General features: G+C 53.2%; 1 protein-coding gene across 3 annotated transcripts in view; it reads right to left on the bottom strand.

Moving 5' to 3' along the window:
- SIPA1L3 (signal induced proliferation associated 1 like 3) overlaps positions 1-19,991 on the bottom strand; it is a gene marked incomplete at its 5' end in the record, with an annotated part of 100,459 nt that overhangs the window by 53,962 nt on the left and 26,506 nt on the right. For all 3 annotated transcript variants that reach the window (XM_080828059.1, XM_080828061.1, XM_080828060.1), the window contains 4 exons: positions 4,449-4,586; positions 5,567-5,818; positions 12,163-12,437; positions 18,575-19,151. In XM_080828059.1, coding sequence (XP_080684185.1) covers positions 4,449-4,586; positions 5,567-5,818; positions 12,163-12,437; positions 18,575-19,151 — 1,242 coding nt within the window. The remainder of the gene's footprint in view (positions 1-4,448; positions 4,587-5,566; positions 5,819-12,162; positions 12,438-18,574; positions 19,152-19,991) is intronic.

Raw genomic sequence — 19,991 nt, 5'->3', positions numbered from 1 at the left:
GATGCACCATGCTAGCACCCTTCTGCCAAACTTGGGACCCCGATGCTGACAGAGATGAAGTGTCATCGTGGGGCGGGGACCCCAGGAGGGACCGTGTATCTCACCCCGATTTGGAGGATAAGCTCAGAGTCCTCTGTCAGGACAAGTCTTGCTCAGGTCAATGTCTGCTCTCCAGGATCACATGGGCCTGGGTTCCTGTCCCAACTTGGCCACGTCTTGGAAGAGTGACCCTGACCAAGGGGATTCATGGAGCCTGCTACCCCTCTGTCACGTGGGATAATTAAATCCCCACCTGTGGAGTGCTTGGGAGCACCAAGATCAGGTATACAGCTCAGCAGAACAGACTGGGGGAGCCAGAAACAGACCCACACAAACATGTCCAACTGAGTTCCTCTTCCAGTGATCTATTGCTTTAAGCAGCAAGAGCGATGCGATGGAAGAGGGAGAGCCTTTTCCAGAAACAGTGCTGGAGCAAACTGGACGTCAGTAGGCCAACAAGTAACATCAACCTAAACCTCTCACATTATGTAAAAATGAACTCAAAATGGATCATGGACTTCAATGCGGAATACGAAACGATGAAACATCGAGGGACACCTGGCTGGATCATCTGACTCTTTTATCTCAGGGTTGTGAGTTCAAGCCCCATGCTGGGTGTGGAACCTACTTTAAAAAAATAAATAAATAAAACTTCAAGGGGAAAAAAAGGGAAAATCTTCAGGACCCCAGTCTAGGCAAAGAATTCTTAGACTTCACACCAAAAATGCGGACCCTCAGAGGAAAGCAATGTAACTTGGACCTCATCAAAGTGGACACCCTTTGTTCTGCTACAGACCCTACTGAGGAGATGAAAGAACATATTAAAGACGGGGAGAAAATATTTGCAAGTCACACAGCTGACAAAGGACTCGTGTCTAGTATATATAAAGAACTCTCCAAAGCTGAAAACTGTTGAATCCAGTTAGAAAATGGGCAAAAGACATGCATGGACACTTCCTAAAGAGATACACAGTTGGGGCACCTGGGTGGCTCAATGGGTTAAGTCTCTGCCTTCGGCTAAGGTCACGATCTCAGGGTCCTGGGATCGAGCCCCGTATCGGGCTCTCTGGTCAGCAGGGAGCCTGCTTCCCCCCACCCCCCGCCTGCCTCTCTGCCTACGTGTGATCTCTGTCAAATAAATAAATAAAATCTTTAAAAAAAAAAGAGAGATACACAGTTGGCACATAAGCACACGGAAAGATGCTGGACACCATCAGCCTTTAGAGAAATGCAAATTAATACAACGAGACCTCCTTACATGCCTATCAGAATAACTATAGTGAAAACCAGTGATACACGGACGTACACAGTGCAAAGCAATAACCACAATCAAGTTAATGAGCCCATCTCTCCTGGAACAGAGTCACCTAGTCTTGGGGGACAATGCTGAAGATCACTCTTGGCAGCTTTCAAATGCATGGTGCAGAATTATTAACTTGAGGCACCATGCCTACACGTAGGTTAGATCTTCTGAACTTACTCATCTCATAACCGCAACTTTGTTCCCACTGGCCCAAATCTCCCTACTTCCCCCACCCCAGCCAACCACCACACTACTCTGTCTTTTCTAGGAGTTCAACAACTTTTTTTGGATTCTCTGTATAAGGGACACCATTCCAGTATTTGTCCTATTCTGTCTGATTTCTTTCACTTAAGTGTAATAACCTCCAGGTTCATCCATAGGAAGGACTCCCTTTCTTTATGGCTGGATAACATTCCATGTCTTCTATATGTATCACATCTTCTTTATCCATTCATCAGACAATGAAAGTTTAGGCTGTTTCCATATATCTTGGCAGGCAATTGTATTTTTGGGCATTTGTTCCAGGGAAAGCAAAATTTATCTTCATGCATGTTCAGAAGGTGCATGTTTGTAACATGCCCAAGCCCAGAAACCACTCAAATATCCTCTGAAGGGCGAATTGTTGGTTATCTGTACTGGGCTAATTCCAGACCATGGAATCCAGCTCAGCAGTAAGGAACTGACTGCTGATACACACAAGGGTTTGAATGAACCTCGAGGAAATTATGCTGGGTGAAAAAGAATCTCCAAAGGATGTATACTGTGTGATTCCTTTTATGTAACAGTTATAAAATAGCAAGAGTTAGAGATGCAGAGCAGATTAAGGGTTGCCAGAGATTAAGTATGGGGGAGCAGACGGTGTGGCTCTAAAGGGGTAGCGGGATGGAGCTCTGCGGGGAGGGTATAGTGTACAAATTGTGGTGGTGGGTACACAACAGCACACGTGACAAAACCGCACAGAGCCACACACACTCACCACACACACGTGTCCATGTGCAACTGGTGAATTCTGAGTAAGCTCTATGGACTGTACCAATGTCAATGTCTTGCTTTGCTATTTGCATGGGGGAGGCTTGGTGAGGGGTTCGTGGAGCTCCCGGCACGTTTCTTTGCAACTTCCTGTGAACCTACAATTATTTCAGAAAGTTTAAAAATTAATAATAAAGGGAAGGGACACCAAGACTTTGAAAAAAATAAATACCCCCTGGATTTATCAGTAACTTCAATCCCACCACCTCTGTTCTTAGCCAATCACTGGGTACAGCTGCCATTTCCAGCTTCGGCCGCTGCTGCCACCCAGGGGCCTCCACACCCCAGACTCCTCTCCATTCCTCCTGCATTCCACACCATTCTGCTTATTCCTGCCTGTGGCCTCTGCTCTGTCCAGAATGTCTTTCTCCCTCTTTTCTGTGGCAAACTCCTGGTGACCTCTCAAAGCCCTGTTCAAACGCTGCCTCCTCCAGGCAGCCAGCCTAGACCTCTGGGGCTGGGCTGGGCTCCCTCTTCCAGGGCCTTAGTCTATCAGCGCTCTCGTCGGGGTGTACACGGTTTCCAGGGCGCTCCCTTCACCGCAGCCAGTGGCATTGCCCACAGGAGCCCCCAGAGAGTGAATACCTCAAACAGTGCCTAAGACTGCCTGCTGAATGAAGGCTGAATGGTGGTGGCCAGGAGCTGGAAGAGGAAGTCCGTTTTCCCTGATTTGACAGTGGAGGCTGAGATCCGACAACAGTTTAGCTCAGTGGCTCTCGCCGTGTGTTCCCTGGACCAGCAGCGTCAGCCTTGCGTGTTCTACGCTCCAGACCTACCAAGTCGGAGCTTTGAGGTGGGGGGGAGGTCCCAGCAAATGCTTGTTTCCATGTCCCCTTTGGGGTGATCCTGAGGCATGCTGGAGATCAGTGGACGGATCCCTGCTCTGACAGCAGGGGGTCTCATTTAGACGAACTCACGCACTCACCCATCCTTTCATCAAATAGATACCAAGGATCTACCAGGGTCAGCCTCTGTGCTGCGTGAGGGTCACACAAAGACGCACTGGGAAGTTCCCAGAGCTTGAAGACCAGCGTGCGCGTGCGTGCGCGCGCACACACACACACACACACACACACGAGCACACACATTCTTGAGCTGGCTGATGGCATGGAGAGTGCTCGAGGCCATGGTCCACAAACACACAGGGAACTGAGGGACAGGGAACTGAGGGACACGGTGGCAGCCCTTCATCTATGCTGGGGGAGGTTCAGGGAAGGCTTCCCAGAGGAGGAGCATCAGTGCTCAAGCTGGCAGGACGGGGGAGTGTAGGGTGAAGAGTGTGAAGAAACTGTAGGCAGAGGGAGAACACGGAGGTGGGCTCTGAAATTCAGACAGCCTCCCCAGGGAAGCAAAAGCGGCCAGCGAGGCTGGAGAGGCAGGCGGGGCCTCACAGAGGTGCTGAGGCTGTGTCCTGAGGGCTGTGGGACACATGGGAGGGTCTGAAGCAGGAAACAGACATGGCCACATACAGAAAGATCCCCCTGGCTGCTGAGTGGAGGGTGGGCCATAGGGGGTGGGACGGAGGCTGGGGGCTCAGGGAGGTGGCCAGGGTGGGGCACTGGGGGGTAGAGGAGGGGGTGGGGGGCAGACCTAGCTGCTCAGGAGGCCAAATGGATGGTTTAGAGTAGCGGGGAGGAGGAAGGGAGACATCCAGGAGGAAGCCCACGGCCCTGGCCTGAGGACGGGGTGATGGTGGGGCTGCCCCGACAGAGACAAGGATCCTGGAGGACCAAGGGCACACGGCACCACGGAGCCATGGAGGAGGAGATGGAGAGATCTCTGAGTGGCCACGCCAGCAGGCAAATGGTCTTGCTTAAGCAAGTGATACAGGTCAAGAGCATGCCAGCAGAAATCCTGCTACGAGAAAAGCCGGAGGTGAGTCGTGCCCAGGGCAGCTCAACCCTAAATCTCAACAAAAAAATAACCAATCCTCCTGGAGATCCTCTGATGACCTTCAGGGATCCAGAAACCCCATCAAACGGCAAATAAGCTTGCAGGGTGTGTGGATTTCCCAGGGAAGAAGGATCCCCAGCTCTCATTGGATTCCTTAATTTGTTAAGAGTGAAGAGACTCTGACCTTTCTGGGGATGGCTTGTATCTCGCGTAGGTGGCCGAGCCGGGGGTGGAGAAGCTCCCAGAAGGCTGCCGGTAGGGAGGGGCTTTGTCGGCCCCTGCTGGTGATGCTGTGTAAGGGGTTTCTGGGAAGCTGACAGGCCTGCAACAGAAACAGGAGGGAGGGCAGAGGAAAGGATGAGTTAAGGATACCAGTAGCCTCAGAGGATGGAAGACAGACCTCTCCCTTGGGCCCAACCACATCCCATCTGCTTCATCGGCCATGCACCCATCAGGATGCAGCGAGAGCTATGGAGAACAAAGGGTGGGGCCCGGGGGAGGGGGGACAGCCCTTACCCATCCTCTCCCATTACGGCTATGCCTGCCCCTCAGCTTCTGGGGCCCTGACAGAGACCCGACAGGGGCCATGGAAGCAAGAAGGCACCTCTGCAAGTTGGATTCCTTCATTTAGCAATTTTTCTTTATTTTAAAATATATACCACCTACAGGACAATTTGTCTGTAAGGTATGCACCATCCTAATAAAACAAACTCCCAAAGCTACCCCCTAACCCATGAACTAGAATGGCAGCACTCCTACATGCCTGCCTGTGGGCTTTCCCCTTTCCCTGCCTGCCCCCCGGAAGTGATCACGACCCTGGAGTTGGTGCTTATCAGTCCCTTGAGCTTTCAAACAAAACAGTTTCCATCACACGTGGTATGATGGCTTTCCCACCTCAGACACCGAGCTCCCCAGCACTGGGCCCTCACAGAAGAGGCCCATAAGGAAAACTTCACAGGAAACAAACTGAGGGTTTTAGAAGGGAGCGAGGTAGGGGATGGGTGAGCCCAGTGATGGGCATTAAGGAGGGCATGGATTGCATGGAGCACTGGGGGTTATTCGCAAACAATGAATCATGGAACAATACATCAAAAACTAATAATGTACTGTATGGTGACTAACATAATTAAAGAAAAAAAAAGAAAGGAAACAACGGAAGGAAGGGAGGGAGGGAAGCATGAGGAGGAGGAGGGGAGGAGAAAGAGGAGAGGAAGAGACTGGACAAAAGAGGGAGGAGGGAGAATAGGACAAAAGCGGGATGCAGATGGGACAACACGGGGCAGCCCCCTCATCAGTCCTTACCTCTTGCTGTGCAGGGGCTGGGGCTCCCGGAAGGGGACCATGGGGGTCTGCTTCGGGGGCCGGCTCAGGGACTGGGCGTGGCCAGGAGCGCTGGGGCTGGCCCACTTGGAGGCTGGGAGCGAGTTGTGGGAGGCTGGCCCGCTCCACTGCCAGGGAGCGTTGCTGCGGTAGGGGGGCCGGCCTCCGGGGGGCAAGCTCTCCGGCTCTGTCTTGGGCTCCGAGGTATTCATGTCATAGGTCTCCAGCCACCCCCTGGGAAGAAAAACTTCGTTACTCAGAAGGGCCCTTGCCCCCCAGCACACATGCCTGCTGCCCAGGAGAGACCGCTGCCTGGTCACTCTGGGCTGGGTTTCCCGGCCAAATCTGAACCATGAGCGCCTATTTTAAAGGCCGAGTAGGTACCCTTTAAATTGGTCTGAAACTTCGCAGCTCGGGGAAGTCAGCCAGGACAGGGCCCACCCCAGAGGCTCTGACCGCTTGGCCCTCTCTCCCTCACCTCCTCTCTGCTCCTTGCTCTCCCTTCGTCTTCCTTCCTCTCCCTTCTCCCTGACCCAGGCCTCGAGTGGACCAGTGTCCTCCATGGAATGGCTCAGCCTCCCCCTCCACCCACCCCCCCTGCGGCGGTACTCGGGGCCAGAAAGGCGGATGCCCTCAGAATCAAAGGATAGTATCTGCCTTGTTCCAAAGAAGCTCAAAGGCGGCTGGAAGAGGAGCAGGTGACCTACTTTGCAGGGTGGTTTAAAAAAAAAAAAAGCCACGAAATCCAGAACCTTGAAATAGATGCAGAAGGGCCTGTGACTCCCCCCAGACCAGGCTGGCACACAGGCCACGGTGTTGCTGGCTTGAGGCTGGGCGATCCACGGCCCGCATTCTCCACCCCTCGTGCAGTGCAGCACAGGAGGGAGCTCTGAGCCCAGGGGGCGTGCCCCAGGCTCCCAAAATCCATGTCCTAGCAGATGCCAGAGCAGAGCTGGGGGCCCTCAGCCTGGAAGCACTCATGCCCTTAGGGAGCTGAGCCTCTGTGGCTCTCCTGGGTCCTCTGGAGCCCAGGGGACTTTCAGGACTGGCAAAAGATGGGGTGGCTTTGGTGGCTCAGGGGGCTCAGGACACGGCTGCTGAGGAGTCTTCAGAAGGCGACCTGAGGAGGTGCTCGGGCTCCTGGGCCCAACATGCTATGCCCTTCTGCACCATTAGGGTCAGTGCTCCTTCTGGCAATCTCCCTGGGCTGGTAGGTTCCAACATCTCACCAGGTACCACAGGAGGAATGACAACAGTACAAATGTCCAGCAGAACTCAGGCTAAGTGGATGAGGGGACCATCATGGCACTGGGGCTCCGGCCGGCTCAGCTCCTACATCTGGGAACAGGTCTGTGTGTTCTGTGGGGCAGACCCCACTTCTTGGCTCCAGGTGTGAGAACGTCACCCAGGCCTGGCTGATCAGAAACCTCTCCTCCCCCTTCCCCTGGGCACAAGGATCAGCACAGGACTGTCACGTGCCCCATGTGCGGCCAAGTGGAGACAGCATCAACTCTAGAACTGTTCCTGGAACTAATGGGGGAAGATCTGGGGTTCACTGGAGCTGCTGCGCTGGGGAGTCCTATGCTGAAACTGGGAAGAAGGGTGGGTCACCTTTGTCCCACGAGAACGAGAGCAAGCTAGGAAAAGGAGACAGGTGATTAAGATTCCTGGTGAGGGCATCCCGGTCCCTGCATCGGGCCCAGTCTAAGTCTCGCTCTGTCTCCTTGTCTGTCAGGAACAGAAGCCAAGGAAGTCTGTCTTTTGCTTCACCAAGCTTGAGCTGGTTCTGTTGTTGGGAACCAGAATCCTGACTGCTGACAACAGCGCTACCGAGAGAAGTAAACCGAGACACAGAGAACCTAACCTGTCCAAGGTCACACAGCCAGTAAGAGGGGGAAATTGGACTTAAAACAGTAAGTTGACTCCAAAGGCCACAACTTTAATCACTATCCACACGGGCCACTGAAGACTGGTTTGGGAGCCAGTGAGATTTCTTGGGTGCCGGACTTCTCTCCCAGTTACTGACAACATGGCCTTTGGCCAGGAGCCCTTGCGCATGATCTCCAAGAGGGAAGTATTATCTGGGCATCTTGAAGACAGCATCAGGTGGTGGGGAGCCAGGGCTTCTGGGCTAGATGGCCAGTTCAGACCTCAGCCTGCATGGCCCTGGGTGAAGGATTTCTTTCCGGAAGCTATTTCCTCATCTGTAAGACAGTGGTGGCTGCAGGTGTTCTAGGGCACTAGGACAAAGTCTGGTGCCCGCCAGGTGCTTAACAAAGGGGACTTGGCACTGCCACCTTCTCTAGCTGATTTTGTGGCCGGTCTGCCTGCTGTTCCCACATGTTCAGAGGCCGAGTCTCCCTTCCACCTTCTGAAGTCCAACCACACCCTGCTGGGGGGCTCCAGAACAAATCTTTCCCCATTGGTCTGAGAACCAGCAGCACCCACACCACCCTGAGAGCTCAGCAGAGGAATGCAGACACCGGGTCTCATCTCAGCCCACAGGAATCACAGTCCTCCTTGGGCTGGGGGCCTGGGAACCTGCATTTTTTTAACCAAGCTGCTAGTGATGATTTTGACACAAGACAAAGCTGGTGAAAGTGGGACATAAAGGGCCTCCCCGTCTCCCGGTTTCACCTCCCAGAACCCACCACAGCTTCCAGTTTCTTATATATGTTCTTTCAGAAGCATCCTAGGCAGGTATTTCTATGCAAATATTATTTAAAACAGAAATAAAAAGCCATCCTGCTTCCCCCTTGGGTCCCCCCAAAATGGTATTTCTTACCAGACCCTCTCGGTACAAATTCAATTTACTTCCTTTAAACAATCCAGTACTATCCCATCACACGATGACCTGGGATTTACTCAGCCAGTGGGTCCTGAACACCCAGCGCGGCTGGATATTTAGGTTGCTTCTAGTCTCGGCAGCAATGCCACAGCAGACAGTGCCCTCCGGCCTCAGCCACGTGCAGGAGATGTCTGCAAGAGGATGCCCCTGGGCCCAGAGCCCTCTTCTCCTCACCGCCTCCTCATCCTTAATTCCCAACAGCTGAGTTCCTGGGGACTCCTTTCTTACCCATCCTGCTCCCTCACCTGTGGGGCTTCAACATCCCTTCTCAGGGAGGAGTTTCCAACCCCCTTAACCAGAGCTCCAGAGCCCAAATGAAGGGGACAAAAGCATCCCAGATGGCCTTCCCCATCAGGAAGCGGCAGAGAAAGTGAGACGAGAGCATTCCTCCTGGCCTGTTGCAAGTGGCCAACGTCACGATGACCATCTTATCAGGCTGGGGGACGTTCTCCCAGATCAGCTATGGCCAGTGCTGCAGCCCTCACTTGAGAAGCCCCATCCGATGGCCTGGGAGTGTGTGGATGAGCCACTCTACCATTCGGTGTCTGAGGAGTGTGGGGTCCAGGTGTACACCATACAGAGCCCTGCTGGCGGCAGTGAGAGCATCTCTGCCCATCCCTGTGTGTCCCCCCTCAGGGCTTGTTTTGACATTACAGCCAGGAGGCCAGGGCTGCAGCAAGAGGCTGGGAGAGACCCCAGAGCTGGGGCGATCAGCTCTGCAAATGAAGTCAGCTAGACCCCTCTGCATTTCAAGAACAACAAAAACCACGCAAGTCCCAACCCACACCTGCCCCTGCAAACAGGAGATCCTGTTTCTGTGGCTGCCCTGCCAAGGGGAGTAGGATGATAGCTTCTCTCCGAATGAGGGCAGGGAACTGGGCTCCTGTGTCTGGTGACACCCTCTCCGGCGTGGTCTCCCCAAAGCCAGAGAAGGGAGCCTGCAGACTTTTACTTTTGTTTCTGTTGGTCCCTACCTGAAGATCCAGGGATGTCTTTGTGGCCTCCGGTGCCCAGAGAGTTGTCAAACAGGCGGGCTGGCTTATCGTGTGCACACGCGTGGGTGTGAGGGTGTGTGCAGAGCAAGGCACAGTTGGGGGAGGGTCTGCTGGGGAGCTGGCCTGTGGAGTTGCTTCGGCTCGACTTGCCCCTGCAAAGCCCGGAGCGGGTGTGGCTGGGCCGTGGCGCCATAAGAGGGCTGAGAGACTGGGACGCGGGGGGCTTGACTGGAGTCCCAAGGGGAGACTGGGGGGGGGGTGAGGGCAGGCTGAGCCCTTGGGCGTAGGGCTGAGGTATGCTCAGAACTGTCCCCGGACCAAGTCCGGAGCAAGCAGGAAGCAGCGGGTGGAGCAAGCACAGCCGGGCATGCGCACAGCTCTCGCGGACTTTCCGACGCAGCTGGGAACCTGGACTGAGGTCTGTCGCTGAGGAGCTGTACAACTCTGCACAACTGACGGGTCCCCTCGGGGCCTCGGTGTTTCATCTGTAAAGTGAGGGTCATACCAGCCTTTGCGGGGGGTCACATGTCACCTCATGTCAGCCTTCCTCTTGGCTCACTCTGCTCCAGACCCTCTTGGCGGCCTGGCAACGAGCCCAGGGCCTTTGTCCTCACTTTTGTGATGGCCACTCCGTCCCTGCAAGGCCCTTCTGGCTCCTCCTCACCCTCCAAAGTCAGGCTGCCCTCTTTACTTTCCTCACACCCAGTAGCTCACAGCTGGTGTCTCTAGAGCGCCCCCTACAGGCCGACTGCTGGTCAAAGCTTTTCTCCGACCTCACCACCATCTTTGGGGAAAGGACCTGTTACCTCCCTCACTTTACAGATGAAAAAACTGAGGCACGGGGTATAAGGCCACTGGCCCAGGGCCACGGTTTACAGTGAGGAAGAGCTGAGAGTCAACCCTAGGTAATGTCACTGCAGAGTCTGCGTTCCCATGACGCTCATTTGCCTCCGCTTTTGCTATATGAAATCACCTCATTCCCTTGTCTGCTGTTTGCTTCCCCTGATCCATTTCAGTAGCTCCCCGAGGGCCAAGGCCTGACTGTCCTCTGTGCAGCTGTGTGGCCAGTGCTTGGGATGTAGTGATTCTCTCTGTCTCTGGCCACCGCTGGAGGTCGCTAGGGCCCCGACTCACCGATCTAAAAGCGGCATTTACCCTGCCTTCCCTATCTGATAAATTCTACCCCAGAGTAACCAAATAGTTACCGAAAGATTTCATCCAATAAATGAAGAAGGAATGACGGAATTGAGACCAGTACTTGCTACTCTGTGACCCACGATGAAATAGCTGATCGAGGCAATAACACCACATGGCTGTTGAGGAGGACAGTGTATGATGACGGGTCAGGTGCCACCATCTGAACCCTCTGCCCTTAGGGTCACTCACGGAGGACAACCAGACACATGGTGCCTCGTGACAGACACACACCTGAGAAGTGTCATTACCAGAAGAAATCTCACCAGATTTGGATCAAGTTTCTACATCAAACTCCAGTCCACAGGAAAACCCTGTGCTAGACGAACAGGGTAAAGGACACCAGGGGGATGCAAGCAGCTAAATGCAGGAAGTGGGAAACTCCAGAGAATAGGAAACCTGGGTTTCTTCCCAAAATAAATTCCAAGGGGGAAAAAAAAGCAGGAAAGGGAAGCTTGTAGATTAAAAGAGCCTGAAGAGACCCGTCAACCAAATACAACAGGAGTAGCCTGATTAACAAAACAATTCTTTCTGTAAAAGATCTCCCTGATACAACAGAAAGGTAAACACTGATGGATCCTGAGTTACTGGTAAAAATTTTAAGTATAGTCCTAATTTTTTAGAGGTTCTTATTGGGTAGAGATACGGTCTAATCACTGGGACTGCTTCAAATAATACAAGGGGAGGGGAGGTACAGAACTTGAAAAATAACAAAAAAACAGGCCCGGTGTTGGCAAGTATTGAAACGGGGCTCAGTACACTTTTGATACGTTTGAAGTGTTCCATTAAAAAAACAAGACAAACTCTCTGTTGGCTTTCCACTACACGTGGAATAAAACCCAAGTCTGTCCCCATGTCCGTAAGCCCCCCCGGAAGGCTGCCCCACCTCTCACCTGTTCCCAGCCACCCTGGTCTCTGTGCTGCACGGACGGACGAGCCACACACACTCACACATCAGAGACTCTGTGCAGACTTTGCTGGGGAACCCCTGGCCCAGACAAGACCACGTGGCTGCCTTCGCCTGGGAGCCTTGCCTGACCCGTGAGCAGCTCTCCCACCACGCTGCAGGCCCTTTATACAGCCTGCTTTAATTTTCTTCTTAAACCTCATTACTGCTTGGTCTTGCATTATATCTACGTAATTACCGCCTGTCCCTGACTCTAGAACACAAACTCCAAGGGAGCAGATGCTCGCTCCCTTTGGTCCCTGTGGTCTCCCCAGCACTTTGAAGGGAGCTCGCACCTTGTGCTGAAGCAGTGGACCAAGCGCAATGTGTCCTTGGGGCAAGCTACTTTGAATGCCGTGTGCATCGCCTAGAAAATGGGACTGATGAGGGTGTCCACCTCATGGGGCTGTTGTGGACATGGAATGGGGACAGTGGCGTTTGGAGAGCTTCAACCATAAGTGGCACTCGGCAGGTGTTTGCCAGATGCTGACTCCCCATCACCAGTCTTCCTGCTGAGGAAGGGCCTCGGGGGCCAGCACTCTGGAAGGTGCCATCCCACCACCTGGCTCCCTCCTTGCAAGGTAGATGTCCTTACCTCCGGGGCGTGCCGTCGTCGAAAGGGGGGATGATGACCACCTTGACGGTGACAGAGGTACGCAGGAGGTCGATCATCTGATCGTGGGTCAGTGTGACCACGGCCACCTTGCAGATCTCTACTAGTCGGCTGCCTTGCCGGAGGCCGGCCTGCCAGGCAAACCCGTAGTCCTCCACCTCGGCCACCGTCCCGTCATACTTCACGTGGAAGCCCAGCTGCCCGAGCCCGTTCCGCCGCAGGGTCATGTCCACCGTCTCCCAGCCGTTGGTCATGACCTGTAGGCAACACGCAGGATCTAGCCTCCAAAGCTGTTGGGGGTCAGCTCTGGACGACCCCTGCACAGACGTCCCCCCTTGAGGGCCAAAGACCCTGACCACCCAGGTGATGCCAGGATATAGGAGCACAAACACCCACTCAGTCCCAGCCTGGGCTCTTGACTTCCGAAGACACGAGTATAGGCAACCACGTGGCTTCTTAGCTGGCGGAGACCATGGCAGTCATGAGCCCTGTTCTCCAAATGCCCCTGGCCTTTGGTGGGCTAGCTACAGTGGGATTATACTTCTTGGCCCCCTTGTGGGGGGTGGGCTCTGGGACTTGTTTTGGTCAATGAGTTGTGAGGGGAACTGCCACGTCATCCAGGCTGGGGCATTTCACTGCCGGCGCGAGACCCTCTGTGGGCCTTTCCCTTCTGCCACGGCTATTGGGATTGTTCGAGAGAGTGGCCGTCTGTGCTCAGTTGGGGTCCCAGAATGAGAACAGTGTGGAGCAGAGACCGCTACCGAACTTAAGCTGGACAGGGAGTGCGAGCAACAGACAAATCTTTGTTATTTTAAGCCGCTAGTATTTCATCCTGATCTAGTGACTCTGACCAAAGTAGGCGGGGCAAGCGGCGGACCAGAGATCCTGGGATCTTCTCTGGCTGGGGGCTCGAGTCTCACTCTTTACTTCACGGTGCCATTCTTAGAAGAAAAACCCCTTCCCCAGGCTCCTCCTCAGACCGTCCTCCAACCTGGAGCTGACCAGACCACACCAGGCCTTGCCTCCGATTCACTCCCTGCTTCCACTGTGTGTGACTGTCGCCACGACCACGTATGACTGTAGGTAAGAGGACCCGTCAAGGAGAACCCTGGTCCCTCAGCATGTCCTTAGGAATCCCCTTCTCTTCTTGGGAGAAAAGGATTAACTTAACAAGCCACAGCTACGGCTGCTGAACAAGTCACATCAAGATCGGTTTACACTCCCTGGAAACTGCATTAAGGAAAGAGAACGTGTAACAGTTCCAGTTACTGGTGGGAAGCCATTCCATGGTTAGAGATGCTGCCGCCGATGGACCCATTGCGGTGGGGGCTTTCACCCTTCTTTGACCACTATGCCCCGAGAAGACATTTTAGGTCCCAAACCACTCTACGCACTCACGCCTCCATTTACGCACACGTATTCCTTGCAACCCAAATCAGCCATGTTGCTGAGTGTGGGCGGCCGGAAACGAGAACGTGGGTGGGGAAGCACTCACCTGCGGCTGTAACCTTGTCTGATTTAGAAGGCGACAGTCTGCACAGTGGGGGGCACACGTGGGACCCGGCACCGCACCCCAAAACAGTACTTATCCTTCCTCCCTGGGACGGGCTGGGAGATTCTGTATCCTTTCCTAGCCTGTCCTCCACAATTCTGGATCGAGAGCCAGCAACTGATTTCCCAGCCCAACTTGTTCATGGGACACTGAAGAGTTACTGTGACTGTTCGGTGGATGGTAATGACAAAACAGCTGTTTTCTGAATACTCTGTATGTTTAAGAGAAATACTGACATATGTACAGATGAAATGATGTCCTGGATTTGTTTCAAAATCATCAGGGGAAGGGAAAGGAGGGAAGGAAGAAACGAGAGTGACCACGGGCTGGCTGACAGCCGAGGGAACTGGTGATGGCCTGGGGGTTTGCTAGGTTGAGTCCTCCTTTGTGGCTGTTGGACATTGTCCAGAATTAAAAAGTTTAAACTGGTTGGAAAGGAAAGCCTAGTGTTTAGTGCACTGAATGGGAAACTTGTGACTGGCTCTGTCCTAGCCCATTCTGCTTTGGGAGTCCCCATTCTCTCCCATGAAGTAGTCACCCTTGTGGCCAAAGAATCTGGCTGTGGGTGACAGAGAAATGTCCCATGTGTCTGCGCCGGTGACCAATGAGGCCACACCCTTCCTGGAGGGGGTATGGGGAGGGCCCGACTTCCCTGGAGGCCGCGGCAGGCCTGACAGCTGCCGTCCAGCCTCCCTTCTTCCCTTCCTGCTTTTGGTGATAAGACCTCCCACAGCACAACAGACTTGGATGGGCACATGGCCACCCAGAGGAGGCCTGCATTTCTGTTTCTGTCACAGCTGGCTTTGGATACATGACTTGGTTGGGGCCAAGAGGACAGATGTGAAGGCGCTTCTACTTCATTTTCTTCCAAATAAAACTGCTCCTTCCTGCCCACAGGGACGTGCCTATAGAGCGGTACCAAGCAATACGGAAGGAAAAGGAGGTGCCACAAGACGGAGGGGATGGAAGTCCCTGAGCTGTCCCTGCCACCGTGACCAGCCTGGGCATTAACTCTGAGAGAAAGAAACTTGTTTCAGCTGAAACCTTGTTTCAGCTCCCGGATCTCTCAGTCTCTCTCTCAGCAGCCCAGTCTGTAACGCCCCACTACAGCTGCTCTGGACCATTCTGGATAGGGAAGGGAGAGCTGGTCCGGAGTCTCTATGGTCCTGCAACTTCCGTCCCTTTTGCTTTTCTAATGAACCTAAGGAACCCCCAACTGAAGAACAGAAGCACTCCTGATGTTTCCAAGATTCCAGAAAGGCCCCCGGCACAGGGAGCCAAACACAGGAGACCAAACATGTATCACTTCATAGGAACCTGTGCCATGTCATGCGGCCACACTGCCCCAGTCCCCCCTTTAAAGTTAATTTTCCTGGGGACTGATCTCTGTGTGCCAGGCTCTGACTAAGCCCTTCATAGGCCTAATTTCTCCAATCTCTCACTGGGCAGGCAGGTACAACTGACTTGCTTATCTTGCAGATGTAAGACCTATGCAGACTTGACTTTTTAAACTTTTGCTTTTAGCTTCCATGCTGCATTCCCCGCTGCCCGCTTTGCTCCTTTCCCCCTCACTCTGCACCAGGATGATTCCAACTTCTTGCTTTCGTCTCAGTTTAAAAGTTGTTTCCTCAGGGACCCCCCCTGGCCCCGGCTAACAAGCTGGGGAACTTGGTGGGTAGGGTTAAGTGAGAAGCAAGCTGATGGGCCTGTGGTCAAATAGTATACTTGTGCCCCCACTGAAAGGGGACACCCATGGGCCTGCTTCAGCTGCCTGCTGCCCTGTGCCAACATGCACCTAGTGTAGCCAGAGGCCCTGGAGAGCTACCCACATGTGAAATCTTCTCAAGGTGAAGCTTTGGTAATTAATCAAATAGGTCTCAGGGCTGCATCTGACCTGTGGCTTTGAGACCTCTCCTCAAGACAGGCTCCCTTGGCATGCTCAATACTCCCTCTTTAACCTCGTGGCACTTGTAACTCCTTGTTCAATTTCTGCCTCAGAGGGGAGCCCCAGGAGGGCAGCCAGGGCCTAGCACGGTCCCTGCTGTCCCAGCACCGCCTGGCTCAGAGAGATGCACATAATACTTGCTGACTTAATGAATGAAGGATGTCTAAATCCTAGCTCTGTTGGGGAGGGCGTGGACTCCTTCCCCTGGAGGACTCGGCAAAGCAGACTTGCTGTCATGAGTCGTGTATGATGGGCTTGTCCCTTCGCAGAAGATGGCTTACATCATCGCTTCCTGGCCACCTGGATGCTCAGTGGGCTCTGGGGCACGGAGACTGTGAAGGGGGCTGGGGCAACGGGCTGTAAGCCGCTGTGCTGCCAAAAGGGCCGGGGGTGGGCGTGGGATGGAGCAGCACAGAGAGGATGTGGGTAAAACATGTCACTTGGCACGGTGCCCGGCATGGTCACTGCTCAAGAAACTCGAGCTGCTGTCAGGATTTTGGGAGGAAGAATACTCTTCAGCAGGGATGAGAGGGGTATCTCCTTCACTGGGCTTTGGGGAGGAAAAAGTGCAGAGTCGTGCAAGATGCCGCGCAGGGTGTGACAGCCCTCTGTGGACGTTGGCTTCTGCTGTTACTACGGGGCAGTATGCAGCCAGCGTTCAGTACAAGTTCACCAAGTGCATGCTGCATTCCAACCTCAGTGCTGAGGACACAGCGGCACACAACAAATACATAAATACGTTTCATATGGTGTAAGTGCTATGGAGAAGATTAAAGCAGGGTAAGTGGGTGGAATATGCCAAGCTGGGGGGTTGCAATTTTATATAATGAGGCCTCCTTGACAAGGTGACATGCGACTAAAGGAAAGGAGGAAGTGAGCCGCGGGGGGATCAGGAAAAGTGCTCCAGTGAGAGGGCATGGGCAGTGCAAAGGCCCTGAGGCTGGATGCCTGCCTGGTACATGCAGGAAGCAGCAAAGGTCTATGTTCCCAGGGCAGAGAGACCGACAGGCAGCCAGGTCACACAGGGTCTCAGAGACCACCAAAAGCACTCTGGGTTCCATCTAGAGGGGGCAGAGGGTTTGGGCAGAGCAGTGATAGGATCAGATCCCTTGGACTGCCTTACTAAGGACAGACCATGGGGAAGCAAGGGTGGAGGCAAGGGAGACCAGCGAGGAGGTGACCGAGGAGGCCAAGAGAGGCTAAGGGAGGCTGTGGAAGGGGAAGAGGAGCTGGAGTCTGCCCACCGGAGGTGGCACTACCAGACAGGATGTGGGAGTGAGAGGAGAACAGTGGGGCAGATGCCAAGGCTTCCAACCTCAACAAATGGAGTGATGGACTTGCCCTTTCCGGAGACAGGAAAACTCTGGGGGCAGTGGATAAAAACCAGGAACCTGCTCTCTGACATGTTGTTTCAGGGGCTGGGAGACACCCAGGTGGGGACACCGAGCAAGCAGTGAGCTACCAGTCTTGAGTTTGGGCACAAATGCGTTTTAGTGAGGAAAACCTGGATTCAGACCCCAGTCTGCCACCTGCTGGCTGCATGACCTTCTGCGAGAGTCTATAGCTCTCAGCCTCAATCTCATCCTGTCAAGTGGGGACAAGAACAGTACCTATGCTCCGTGGGGCGGACGACTCAGCTCACACAAGCATGCTGCTTATCAGCACACAGTCAGGATTCAATTAAACTCCTTCAACTGACCAACCTATCAGTATTTATTGAACACCTACTATGTGCCAACCCTGATTTATGCAGAGGGCATAAACAAGTGAACAAAACAGATGGAGGCCCTGGTTCTTGGACCTCACAACCAAGGTTGCTGTCTAACACTGAGCATGAACTTTGGGGCCAGGGAAGCTGAGAGAAGGGCTCCATCAGTCCAACCTGAACTTAATGAAAGAATGCAAAGGCCCAAAAGGGTGAGCGCACTGGCATCTGGAGGTCACAGCTCACTGAGTCAGGCAAGCTTCTCTGGGTAACATAACTCATCCAATCCTTAAAATTTTCACATGATGTAGGGTAATTTTTGCTCCCATTTTTCAGACAGGGACATCTGAAAAATGTCAGTCACATGGCAGTTAAGAACTTGGCTCAAGGACACAACAGCTGGCCAGTGGCAGTGCCAGGACCTGAAGCCAAGACTTGTGATGCCAGAACCTGTGTCTATGTTAGGCTCCCTTCCCTATTTCACACGCATGACATGTCCTTCTGTGAAACCCACTGGGAGCCCATCGTCAATGACAGCATTCCTTCCCACACAGCTCACATGTGGCCCCAGTGCTTCTCAGCAATGCTTCAGGCCACCACCTATGAAGCTGTCACCTGAAACGGATCTGCCACTCTTGGTTTGGCCAACAGTCTGACCCTGAGCTGTCTATTAGGAGCTTAGGGTAAGACTTTACCCAGATGGTGAATCTTTGTCTTTTAATAGAGGAAGTTAAGCCATTCACATTTATTGTGGTTACGGATGTGGAATTATTCCTGCTATGTAACTGTTTCTTTTACCATGCTTTCTTATACTCCCCCCACCCTGTTTATGCCCCAAACCTTTAATGGCCTGGAAGCTTTTCATTCTGTTTTACTTCTTCTAGAAATACCCTTACATTTTGAACATAATCGTGCACTTGTATTTTCTATCAAGATCCACAGTGAATAAACCTATCTTTTGTCTCTCCAAGGTGAAGGCATAAAGAGCCCTGGATCCCTGGCCCGAACTGTCCCCAGAAAGAACCCAGGGTGCAGGGCCCAAGAGACCCCCCAGTGTGTAAGTGGCAATTCTGACTCCCTTGGGGCCAATTAGCATCCTGGCCTGAATCATGGGGCTGGGGGCACCGGGGCTTCCCCAAGGCCTCAGCCAAACCATGGAAGAGCTGCACCATTGTGGAGCTCTCTCCCTTACCTTCAGTCTCTGGACGATTTCCCTTATGTCCTCCACAGAGCCGTCTGTGGCCTGCAGGAAGATGTGGTCCCCTCGCCCATAGAAGATTTTGAGTGTTGAGGAGTCTGGGGTCCAGCCAATGACATCCCCACAGTAGCAGTTGAACACTACCTCCTTGGTGCGCAGGTCCAAGAGCACCACAAACTCGTTAGAAATCCCCAAGATACAGTCGATTTCTACGCCCTGGGCATAGTCCTGAGCTGCCACCCTCCAGGCGATGGCCCCTGCGCTGTGCTGCTCAGCGCCTGCCCGTGCCTTTGTCTTCTCCTTCTTCTTGGAGGTCAGCGAGATGAGGTTGAACTTGCCAGTGGAGTCGATGGGTGTGTTAGAGACACAGTTTTCTGCCAGGTCCTTGAGGTACTCCTGGCGGGTCCTGGTGGCCATGGTGTGGAATTTGTCCGACTTGTGCGCAGCATTCTCGGCATTAATCACCTTGGCCAGCAAGAAGTCTCTGAAGACGTCAGACTTGCGGAATGTGGTTCCACTGGGGATCGGGGGACCGAAAGGAGGAGCATCTTTGGATCGGGTCACAGCCATACTGAGGAGGGAGAAATAGGTGGTAGAAAAAAAAGCACTTGAGATTCTCTTTAGTAGGAAGAAAATATGCAATCAGAAATAGGAATTTGCTTTTTAAGAATGGAAATTGACATCTACCTAGTAAGTTGCTGGCCAACTAGACTGGAAATGAGACAGTCTTAGGGCACATACATGCATGTTTACTTTGGAGAGATGTCAGCACGTCCATTAATGTACCAAGGATAATTCTCCTAGCATTGTTCCACTTCAGTTACTCTCATATTATATATAAACTATGTGACAGATTATAGTCTGGCAAAAATTCACCCCTCCCTCTCCATCTTTGATGGAGGGTACATGCCCACCCCACTGATCTTGGGGCTGGTCTCATGTAGCTTGAATTGGCCAATGGCTTCCAAGCAAGGCATGAAATGCAGTGGGTGGGGAGGGAGGCAGGCTTGTCTCCTGTGCTCCTGCTATCTCTGTGAGATTGACATGCCACCAGGGGCCTAGAAGGATGAGGGATACCCGCAGTAGACCTGGAGCCAAGGCCAGCCAGACCTCAGCCAACCTGTGGATCTGTTGGCCAGAGAGAAAGTGCTAGTGCCTGTGAGCCACTGAATTTTGGGGTGGTTTGTTAAGCATTACTGTGGGAATGCCTGACTAATGTGGGACATTTATGTGATTTTTTAAAAAAAGATTTATTTGAGAGAAAGAGAGAGAGAGAGCACAAGCAGGGGAAGGGGCAGAGGGAGAAGCAGACTCCCTGCTGAGCAGAGAACCTGATGTGGGGCTCGATCCCAGGACCCTGGAATCATGACCTGGGCCGAAGGCAGATTCTTAACCAATTGAGCTATCCGGG

Source organism: Martes martes (genome assembly GCF_963455335.1).
Source record: "Martes martes genome assembly, chromosome: 17".
Taxonomy (NCBI): domain Eukaryota; kingdom Metazoa; phylum Chordata; class Mammalia; order Carnivora; family Mustelidae; genus Martes; species Martes martes.
This window is presented reverse-complemented; position numbering and strand designations above follow the sequence as displayed.